At 36.9% G+C, this 12,328-nt stretch overlaps 1 protein-coding gene across 1 annotated transcript in view; it reads left to right on the forward strand.

Moving 5' to 3' along the window:
* The window catches only part of LOC120628707 (protein real-time), a 77,386-nt gene extending 67,846 nt beyond the window's left edge, over window positions 1-9,540 (forward strand). Inside the window, exons 11-15 of the mRNA XM_039897276.1 lie at window positions 1,147-1,272; window positions 2,474-2,606; window positions 3,883-4,010; window positions 4,742-4,863; window positions 6,119-9,540. Of these exons, the coding sequence (XP_039753210.1) occupies window positions 1,147-1,272; window positions 2,474-2,606; window positions 3,883-4,010; window positions 4,742-4,863; window positions 6,119-6,206 (597 nt within the window). The 3' untranslated portion in view covers window positions 6,207-9,540. The remainder of the gene's footprint in view (window positions 1-1,146; window positions 1,273-2,473; window positions 2,607-3,882; window positions 4,011-4,741; window positions 4,864-6,118) is intronic.
* The last annotated feature ends 2,788 nt before the right edge of the window (window positions 9,541-12,328 follow it).

Consider the following 12,328-nt stretch of genomic DNA (forward strand, 5'->3'; position numbering starts at 1 on the left):
CCTCAATATCTTCCATACGTCTGTGTACTTAAAGCTTTTGTCACGAGTACGTCAGCAATACTTGTAGAACGTAAACGCTAATTGTTCACTAATCATTAACATACCGCAGAAACCTCGTGATTCGTTATGTATATTGTATATGTGCTAGAAAGTATATGCACAAATATTCCATCTACCTCGTATGATTACTATCTCCTACACTTTGTATTTGCTATATCAAAAGTGCGTTTGCAACTGCAAGATTCCCTCAATCTCAACTTCCGGCTTAGTGTGATTTTGGGATTGAGGGAATTTTGGAAAAGATTAAATTTTATTTATGTCCTCCTATGGCGACAAGAATTTCAGGACTAAACATTTTGAAATGTTAAGTAAGTCGAGGCTGTTACAGTTCTACAAAATAGTTTCTGCTGAGTTTCTAACCGTAAAGTTTGGCATAATATTTATGTTTTTTTATCCAAACAAAGATCAAACAGATACAATCATAACAATCGGACAAACTGGATGTTTCAAATGACCGTGTTAAGTAAGCTTACTCAAATTGATCGTTATTTGAAGCTTTGGCGATTTTGATGAAATTCCCACATCCAATTTAAAAGTATTTTTACCCATATATGGTACTGGGTAGGAGTTAGGTTATCCACCGTAATAATAAAATATTTAAGCTAAAATGTCATTTGTTTTGTCAACACTGTCTCGTCTTCTATTTCCACTTAAATACAAAAGCTAATTAGATGCTGGAATTTATAAATGGCTGAAATCATGGGAGTTCTCGCCGGTATGTTAAGCGCTTCGTGCAGAGCCGGGCGAAAAAGTTTATGAATAATGAACTTGAATCGTGTTAGAAAATGTCTCGTTGGTGCTGATTTTGACCAATTTTTATTGTGGGTTGGATACCCTCGGGGGTTAAGGAAATGCTCAGTACCAGACCGGAGTTAGACAACTGGTGGTATCCGGACCCCTACATCGGAGAGCACGCTATACTCTCAAACATAGGAGAAGTTGCTCATATAAGAGAAAAGGCTTAGATAGTACGGGTTTGAAACTTGTTGTAAATACTCTGAAGATAATTTCTGTGAGTTCAGCTGTTTATATTTCAACTTAAACGCGATAAAACGATATGGTTAGTATGTGCTGTTATTATTGCAGAGTTTCGTTCACGAAGGAGGTCTGGTGCCGAAGAGTTTGTACGTAAGTGGCGCGTTCACGGAGCGTGATGGTGATCCTCTGAGCGAGGATAGCATCTACCGATCTGTCAGTTTGGGGAAGGGACAGGTTGGTGTTATGTTGTCATAGTCCCTTAGTTCTGTTATTATTATAAAATTCTATCACTTCTTGATTTTCATTTTAATTATTTTACATTATATTATTAATTTTATAGGTAAGCCTAGTTACAGTGTAATGAAGCAATTACACAATGCCATTTTTTTAATTTTTTCATTCCACTACAAGTTAGCCTTTGACTGCAATCTCAGCTGGTGGTAGTGATGATGCGGTCTAAGATGGTAGCGGGCGTACCTGTTAGGGAGTATATTAGTCATACCCCTAATAGATTTCTACGCGGCATCGCACCGGAACACTAAATCCCTGTCGGAAGGGTGTTAGCTACGGCACGTTTTTGTCGGTAGGGTGGTCGGCCACGGCCAAAGCCTCCCACCAGCAAATTGCTGGTGGCAATTACCGTGCAAAAGCCTTCAGTCTACAGTCTCTTCCAGGTTTTGGAATCTTGAGCAGATCAATCGTCTCTGCATCCGAAGATTGGTCTTCCTTTTTTGTATTATATTTCAGACACCCTGCAATAACTTTCCTATTAGGATCTATTTTACGTACCATCATCATCATATCGACCCATTACCGGCCCACTACAGGGCACGTGTCTCCTCCCACAAGAAGAAGGGGTTAAGGCTGTATTCCACTACGCTGGCCAACAGTGGATTTGTGGACTCCAAAACCTTTGAGAACAATGTTTTCCTTTCAAGACAAAGCAAGTGATAATAAATGATAAATTGGTCAAATTAAACACGCAAGTATTCGGAGGAGGGCGATAGAACTTTGTACCCCAGAAAGGGAACCTGAATCCTTACCCACTAGGCTATTACCGACTGAGATGGCGATAGCAAAAAATCCCGGTCAAGTTTGTTTGGTTGAAATACATATTACACAGACACTGAAAAACGTTCCTGCTCATCACACAAACTTTTCCCAGTTGTGGGAATCGACCCCACTGCCTTGGACTCAGAAAGCAGGGTCGCTGCCCACTGGCCCAATCGACCGTCATATGGTGATAGCAAGAAATCCCGCTCAGTTTGTTGTGGTCACTTAGACCAGGATTCGGTTTAAGTTAACGAATGTAGTTATCACCATCGTCTTGCAGCAATGTAAACATATATATACCTATGTATGAACATATTACATATGTAAAGCTCACACCGCTCGCTTCGTATTACGTCACAATAATTCCTATTGCACTTGTCAGGTACACGAGGTGATAGTTCAGAATCGCGACCCACAGAGCGTTCTGACGTGGGACTTCGACGTGCTGCGACACGACATCTCCTTCACCGTGTACCGCAGCGACCGCGCACTCGACCATCCCGACCGCGCGGCTGGTAACTACACTTTACTTACAAATAAATAAATAAATATATTACTACAATACACACATCGCCATCTAGCCCCAAAGTAAGCTTGTGTTATGTGTACTAAGACTGATGAATATTTTTTTATGAATAATATACATAAATACTTATAATACACATATAAAAACCCAGACACTGAAAAACTTTCATGTTTATCACACAAACATTTTGCATTTGCATTTTGTGGTATTGAACCCACGGCCTTGGACGCAGAAAGCTAAGCAAAGGCGGCCTTATCGCTACAAACTGCGCCAATCGGCTGTCAAAAACGTATCCTTTCATACTATCTAGTTTTCCGTACCAAACATGCTTCATCAACCGAAGGTTGTCTGGAGGAGATGGCCTCAAGCTTTTAAGGCCGCCTTTGCGAATATATATTTATTTACCTTTTCTTTTGTTTTCTGTCTGTGCAATTAAGACTTTCTATCTATTCTATACACAGTAATAACTAGTTAGGATTCAGATACTCACCCACGCCATGTCCGAATTAGGACTTTTTACCTTAACGTATTCAAATATTTATGGGTCATAGTAAACATTGTTTTTATATATATAAATATATAAAAACATTAATCTATCTATCTATCATCCTAATGCCCGCTTTCATGAAACCTAATAATCCCCTTAATCCCTAGGGATTTAGGTTATGACTAGGAAAAACAATACACAAACTCTTACGATAACGACGTTAGTGCCGGCTAAAGTTAAGACACCGATTTGGCGGATCGTAAAGTTTACCTTAAATCAATTTGAAAAATGAAACGTATGAGAATACAAACACAAAATAGCACACCTTGTGGCAAGAACCATAGACAAGTTAGGTTATATGAGTTGCCTAGTGAAAATCGATTGGTGTCTTTGATTTGGCGTTACTTACTTAGGTATTACTCGTACCTTGTCCTAAGTTAGTGAAAACGGGCATTAGTAGTAGAAGTATGTGATTGAATAAGTGAATGATATATTTATTCATTAATTCAAATTCCCATTCTCATCTCAAACGTGCGTGTTATTTTATTTCCTCCTTCTTGCTTTATGCCAGCCCTATTCAAAAACCCTGTTCACGCTACTGGCTATAATTTTTTGACTATCCTTACTCTGAGACGGCATGTACTTCACACATGCACCAAAGCATAGCCTACCCTAAAAGAGTAATGTAACTCGTATGGAAGTTATTTCCATTTTATAACATCGTTCTGCTTCATGCCTACTCTTGACGCCACTGATATAACTATGCTTCCTCGTACAGCGGATTGCGTGGGCGGGGTAAGTGCAGAAGAGACACGCTCCGTGCTGGATGGCTGCGGCTGGCGAGAGGGCGAGCACTACCATCGCGTCGAGCCCACGCTGGTGTGCCACGACGGCGAGAGCATACAGGTGACAGTACTACTTGCCTTGCTTATTTCTTCCGCCTTGCTGTTTTCCGGTCTGAAGGGCGTGGTACCAACGCCTCAAGTTTATGGTGCATGCTCTGCGAATTGTTGCTGTGTATAATATAGGCGATGTTTTTCCACATACCATCTGGTGGGCCAACTGCCTGCCTGGTTCGTCAAATATTCCTATAAAAAAATATTTAAAAAAATGTTTCAATGAGTAAAGCGTAACTCTCAATGAGTATACAAAGTCAACTTCTTTGTATACTCATTGAGAGTATCGGCGCGCAAACAAACTCGGGTCGAGTTGGGCTGTAATAGGCGGCTAGCTGCACGAAGATCAACGAGTGCAAGCAGCAGTCCAAAGTGCGTACGTGCTTGTCACTTAACAATTATTCATTGTAAAGTCAAAATTTCCTGAAGATGGTCCGGTTTCGGAGCGAAACGTGCGTAGAGGGTACATTGCTGTTTAGTGTGGAGTATAGGGATTGAAGAAATTATAAATTACACAATACAGATTCTCTTGCTGTTCGCGGACTATAGACAATAAAGCTTAATTTTCATAATATAGTACGTACGTGCATTGTATTGTTGTTGCCTATTACAAGTGTTTAATATCGTCATCGTCAGATCCAAAATTAGGAGTCTGAATTCGCATTGTAGCACGGGCCCACCAGGTGCGAGTTGCTACATTTGGAATACAATTACTTTGAATGTGTCAAACCCACGTCGCAGGGCTCGCACGTGATGTCGGAGAGCGGCAGCTACGTGTTGCAGTGGCGCTGCGAGGCCGCGGACGGGTCCCGCGCCGCACAGCTTATGTACTTCCACGAGACGCTCGCCAGCCACCACTACCGGTAATCACTACATAGTCACAGAATTCAGAACACACAGAAACCGTAAACTAGTACACGCTTGATTGAAGTATTATACAGATTATAAATATACAGACGGAAAACAACATACCGATTATTCTTCTTTTCGCAGAGTATAGCAAGTTAAGCTTCATTTTTCATAATAAACCGTGTACACGTCTAATATTGAAGCATCAAAAACCACTCCTTGTGTGGTTTTTGATGCTTCAATATTAGACGTTTGTTCGCGAACAGGCGGTTAGTCACTTAATACCATTTAGCAGTTGAAAACAAACTCACAAACTTTTTCCCATTTCCCGATAAAATGGGAAAAGTTTATGAGCTGGTAACTTTCTGCGGGTGTGAAGTGAGACGTTGTCCTCATCCAATTAAATGCATTAGTACTGTTCACGTTACATTAAAATTAATATCAGAGATTTAAAAAGCGGTGACAGGGCGGGTCGCGGTCGCGACATTCAAACTCCCGAAAAACCAATTCAAATTACCAAACTTACATACATTGCACCTGACCTGGGCGGGTCACTAGTTATCACATAAATTTAAAATTTAAAAAAAAACACCGATACAAAATAAAAAAATGTGGGAGCCGTCACGGGACGCCTGGTAGATGTGAAACATTGAAACTGTTTAATATAAATTATATGCATAAAAGAACAGATAGCGATAAATATAGCGTACTGAAAAGATAAAGCATTACAAATTTGTTTCATAAAATAACAACTTTTTTATTAAAAACAAATTAAAATTTAATAAAATATATATAATATAGTACATATTCCATTATATCATCATCACGCTATAGGATGGAATCCAACAATCAAGTTTACCCTCGCCTATAGATGTTTTACATCAAAAATAGTATCTGGTATTCTACTAATCCAGCCCATTCGTATGGGTATCAAACCTACACTCAGGGAATTGTGAAAAAATATGTAGATCGCCATTTTGTGGCGGCGGCCATCTTTGACCGATATTCATCAAACATAGCTAAAATCATTCACGATTAATTTAAACAAAAAATTACCATCAGGTGGTCGATTATTGCTATAGACCAGGGTGCGATTGGAACCCTCGTGGCTTTAGTTTTAAGTTGACGAACTTAGTTATCGCCATCAACTCACTTCTATGTCATATTTTACATGTCACGTACACATCAAAAGCGCCATATATGTGCCTATTTGAATAAATATTAGACTTTGACTTTATAAAAGAAAAAACGTTCATTCTTTCGTTGCAGCGGCTCCATGTCAAGCCTCCAATCAGCGATTAGCGGGTTCTCATGCCTCAGCGGGAAGTCTGTTACCAGCTCGTGTCCCTCGAGGTGATGCGCACCCTCCGCCCCGCCAGCCCTGTCCCCGCCGCCGCTGTCCCCGCAGCTGACACCGCCGCCCTCGCCGCCGCTGCTGTAGACCCGGGTATAATCGTTAATACTGGGGCCATCCAGTAATATTGGGGACAAATGGTTATATTGCGGGTGCAAAGTGATAATTGAACATTAGTGGTTACAGCAAGTCTTACTCAGTAATAAGTTGACACCATTAAAATCAGGACAGGTGGTAATATTGGGGCTAAACATTGGGGTTAATTAGACTGGAGTGATTACTGGTGATCACTGGTGGTCAGAACGCGGCCTATATATTAATAAGCGGTGTATGAGACATTGATAAATGGTATCGTATGTATGTTATAAGCTACTTGTCACTACACTACTTCTTCACAATACCTAAAACAATGATGTCGCATCGTCACAATATACTCGTATTATTATTATATGAACTTAGCATGCGAAGGCTCATTTTGAATAAGGAAAATTTAAAGTGTGATATGACATGAGCATCGCATGCCAATAAATTAAGTTTAAAATACCACCACTGACTTGTGTGCGGCTTTGTTTTGGATGTTGAGTTAATACCTAATGGTGTTCAATCAATGTCATCATATAATAATATCTAATTAGACTTACTATCCCCGTAGATTATATATCATAATACCCAAATTATATCACTAAATTCTTACAACGCTTATAAATCGAAATGCAATCATCGATAATAAATAATCTCATTCTTTTATATAGGTCATACTATCCTAAAATAGGTATGAAATCTGACAATTCAACGACAAATGCCCTTGAATAGTATTACCATTTTAATTTTACTAGAGTAATTGGGGTAAATTGGTAATACTAATATTATATTATTATGATTTAATTTCTTATTTTGGGTTTTGGATTTTTTTTTAAATTTAGTATGGTATTGGTGATAATATTAAGTAAAGAGTACTGGAACGGGACAACTTCATATGAGTCATATATTTTTAAATTTAACATAACGCGTGTTAATCGTCACTTTGTAAGTTTAGGTTAAGGTTTAAGTGATATGTTGTCCTCACAAATGATATATGTGGTTTTGTTATTTGACAAAGATAATTTAGGAAGTACAGAACTATGGACTAATTCCTATATCATATGAATGATAGATTCGTTATTTTTGTAAGATGATATGGGGCAAACTGATAATACATAGTTGATAATAAAATCAGACCCATCCGACCTAACGTATTGGAATACGGTAATAAGTTAGTTAGTACATATTTAGCGTTGATTTTTCAATAAAGATTTATTTTATTTTATTTTTTATACAAAACCTGTAAAAATGTACAATTTATTCCTCAATATTGAAAGTACTTTAGTTAAATGACTTCACAGATCAAATCAATACATCTGTGTTACTATAATATAATATCAAAGGATTTCAATTATAAAGTAATTTACTTAGTAAAAATGACTAATTATACCTACATTTATGGTATATCTAGATATATGAAGGCCAGACAATTGCTTGCATTCTATTTGTATAAACTCATTTATTGGTACATTTAGTATTTTGGAACACGTAACTTACTACGATCACAAAAAAATACTGTTTTAAAATCACCGCTTTGTATTGACGTCCCTGAAAAAAGTATTATAATTGTGCAAGGTAAAAAAAAATGATTTCTGTTCATTTTAGGTAAGTTTGCATACGCCCTTAAAATAAGAAATTTCGAGTAAAGAAGAAAAGAATAAAATTATGTAAATAAAAAATGTTATATCGTAATAATTATTATAGTATGACCACAACTTAGCGATCATACAGTTCAGAAATCAACGTACTTGCGCTAGGTGAGTCTTTTAGGGCTGGTACCTAACATCTTGCTTAGTATTTGTGTGTCGAGCGACCATGTTTTGAATATTCTATACATTTATAAAAAAAATATGGTAGATAGATGAACTTTTGTAATTTATCATGGTTTTATTATACTTAAGTAAAATTTCAAACCTACACCAATTGATGAAAAGTATATTCAAGCGTAGCCCATTTTCTTAGCTTACTAATTTTTGCTTTATTTTCTCTTGTCATATAAAAATAATTTCAAAATTTTAAGACATTAATAAAACTCTTGACTACTTCTTATTTTCAATTTGTAATCTCTGTGTAGCAAAATAAAGCTTGCTAAACCAATTTTTCAGTTTACAATTTCCTTTCTTGTCATTGCATTGTCATGTCTTGCACTTATCTCAGTTCAATTCTATATATATTATTGGTGAAGAATTTCTTACATTTTTACTCTTAAAAATGAATCCTACATGATAAATATGAAAGTAGGCCGGTGTCAAGCTCTTTAAAAAGATACCTACCTGTTTTGCTGTATGGGGGCAAACACTTTCTACTGCTGCAATTTTCAAATAAATTCAAGTTTACTATAGTAAAATGACCGCAAGATCCAAATTCGGAATTAAACGTATGAAAAATTAACAACGCTTCAGCAATTCTTGGGTGTAAAGTGGCACTAGCATAAATATCCGACAGCACAAGCTTAACCCTCAGTTGTGGGTTAAAGGGTAATTCTGACTATTTAAAACATGCGTAATATCCTTGGACGTGTTTTTGTAAACGAATATGGCGCATATGAGGTTTATGGACGTTCCGCCTGAACTGTATTATCGCTAAACTGCGATATTACGTATTTAAATAAAGTCCAATATGGAATTTAAACAATGTTATCGTAGTAATAAATTGCGCCGATGGCACAGCTCTGCGCCGTGCCATTCTAATTGTTGTCCTATCGTCAAGTAAATAGAGTATATTTTTGAATAAGTAGACAATTACTTAGTATTTAAGTCGAGTGTAAAAATAGTTCATCTAATATTGAGTCGGTCGCAAATATCACTATGATTTGAATATAGAATAAGAATGATGTATGTAAATATTTGATTATTATTTCAACCATAAATAAATTTCTGTAGGCGATAGTAAAATATGACGAAGTATTTATGATGCGATCAAGGTAGTGAAGGTTAGAAAAATTGCTTGCATACAATTTTTCTGTAATCGTTCCCGAATGGCCGTTTGACGGGCGCCCGAACATGCAGTTGTCCTGAGCGTGCCATGACATTGCGATTTTACGGTGTTGAACGTCCGGACTGAGGCCTGACTCGTGAGACTTAAGCGGGCAACTTTTTCCTTTTAATGTTGGGTTCTGTACATTATAATGGCAGAACACAATCAGTCAATCAACAGTACCTACACTACGCAAAGCGAAAATAAAGTGTCAGGAGTCACTTGATTTTAATTTTGCTTGTGTTGTTACGGCTGTATCTGAACTTTCAGTAAAAACAGTTTTTGAGTAAACCACTGCCAATGGGGCAGTGGTTTACTCAAAAACTATTAGCGCTTCGGTTTCACAGATAAGTTTCAGAGACAGTAAATAATTTACCTCTAAAGCGTGTGAAGTAATATTCCGGTTTTCATTTACACGTTGTATATATATTTAAATTATTAAGGCGTTACTCGACTTTTTATTCCATTCGTTATTACGAGAAATAGGAAGTAGTGTTTAGAGAAAAAGGATTTAATATATGACAGCCAAATTATAGCTAAGAAAGATTAAGGCATACAAAGCTAAAAGGTACAAAGTTATATGCAAGGGTTTCGATAGAAACAGATATTTTTGTAACTGCTGAATGAAATAACGGACACTTATTTTTTTTTTTTTACACCACTCGGAAGGACGAAAAAAAAAGAACAAACACTTGAAGAATGAAGCGGGATACAAAGGCAGCCTTATCGATAGATTAGGATTAGAAAAAGAAAAACGAATAGGTGGGGTACACTATTTAGAACTAAATTGACTATTCCAATCAAATCTTTGGTTGTTTTTTGTGTTTATCCAATCAACCAATGAAAATTGTTCACTGAATGTGTGTATTGGCCTTGGCATGCGTGTTAGTAAACTTATTAGTTTAAAATAGGCAAGTTTAGACTGACCGCACAATGATGCCGATTCGTGTCACTGTGCGGTAAACTAAATTCACACGTTCAAAAATCTTGCTATCCTTGTCCACAGGGAACATTGTAAAAAGGACAGCATTACTATTAGACCGGCCATTGTAGTTTAGTCATCATCATCATATCAACGCATTACCGGCTTACTACAGGGCGCAGGTCTCCTCCTACAATGAGAAGGGGTTATGGCCGTAGTCCACCACGCTGGCCCTGTGCGGATTGGTGGACTCCACACACCTTTAAAAACATCGAGAAGTCTCAGGCATGCAGGTTTCATCATGATGTTTTCCTGCACCGTAATTAAAATATCTGGGTTTCGAACTCGGCGTCCCGAAAGTCGAGCTCCTAACCAATCCACTATCACCGTTTCATAATTGGCACTATTTGCTAGTTATTGAGCTACTTGTCCCATTATGGTTTAACCGCCGTCAACTTAATTTTAATTGCTCAGTAGACCAGGTTGAGGTTTGCTTAAATGATCAAAAATATTCTATTAGAATTGCTTGATTTACAATAAATAATTGCCAAAGTGAAGTCGGCTATGTTAAAATATGCTGTTTGATGGTAATCGTAGTAAAGATTACTTATTACTTATTAGTAGAACTCGCGTCAAATTATTTAGGATGTAATTATTTTATCAAAAACATTTGAAGTGTGACATACCTTACCGAGGCTTTCTTACGAACAAAAGAGCATTGACCCCTATTTTTAACACAATGGACTGGGTGTCCCTATGACACATACAAGTGTCTCTAAAAGTAATAATAGTATAGATATATGTAGCAATTCTAATGTTCGGTTCTTGGATAGTCGTATCAGAGTGCGGAAAATCTCTACGTGATCAAATCAGGATTGAGGAGATATGTAGAAGAACTAGAATTACCGACATAGCTCAACGAGTCGCGAAACTGAAGTGGTAATGCGAGGGGCACATACATAGGGGGATATTCTGCATATTGTCAATAATATTGCATTGTAACAAATTAAAATTGTTAAAATATATTATCATATCACTGTGTGCGGGCAGCCATATAGTACATACTTTTGCGTATTAGGGCCATATACACTAGCAGTAAAAGCTAACGGCGGAGGTAACTGTAGCCTTAAACGCATCGGGAGCAGCATGCCGATACAAATACAAATGACTGCCGCCAAAAATTACCTCTTTGACATCGTGCCGTTCGTGTATGAGCTCTTAACTTTTAGTTCTATCGCTCTTGAATAGCCCATATATATATTGCTCATAGAAATTACGTACTGTGCGTAGAATATAAGTATCTCAATATTTGAGTATAATATATAATAATAATATGGTACGAAATAAATTCGCGCCGTCTGTGGAATTGAACGGAAATCTCGCATATTTTTGCTAACACACCTACTGTAAATACTACGAATAAATTAATAGATCTGTAATAAATTGTAATAGTACACTGTATTTGTGAATCGATTGTACAAGAAAACTCTGAACTGACCTAAACTGTGGAATATATTACACAAATTTTACAGTTTACAGTTAAGTTTAGAGATTTATTGTGTTATTGTTAATTTAACAGAATATATGCCTCCGATCAATAATGCACTAGATATGCAGTCGAATACTAAAATCTAGCAGAAACAGTTCTCGTTTTCTCGCACGCCTCATAAGCGAAGCGTTGAGGTGATTTCTGTGACTCCCGATATATCAAGGAAAGTCAAGGACTTTTCGAAACTAAAAATGACTGTATTTTTCTCTCATTGCACTTACAGGATAATAGTATCATATCAAGAAAAACCATTCGTTTAAACGTATTCGATATTTTTTGAAAACAATTATTTTGTTTAAAGTAAAAAAAATATATAATTACAAAAATATTTTGTTTTTACTGTCTAATGAGTCAAAGTCAAATTTATTTCTTTATTCAAATAGGCATTCAATATGGCACTTTTGATGCGTTGATAACGTACAAAATATGTTCATATTTTGTATGGCGATAACTACATTCGTAAACCTAAAACTAAAGCCATGAGGATTCAAAACGCGTCCAGGTCTAAGAAAAAGCCCTCAGCAAACTTAGCCGGGTAAAATATATGTTGAGTGTTTCAAATGTTTTGAATGTAACTTATGTTCTTACTATTGGATA

The sequence above is a fragment of the Pararge aegeria genome, chromosome 13 (genome assembly GCF_905163445.1).
Source record: "Pararge aegeria chromosome 13, ilParAegt1.1, whole genome shotgun sequence".
NCBI classification, from domain to species: Eukaryota; Metazoa; Arthropoda; class Insecta; order Lepidoptera; family Nymphalidae; genus Pararge; species Pararge aegeria.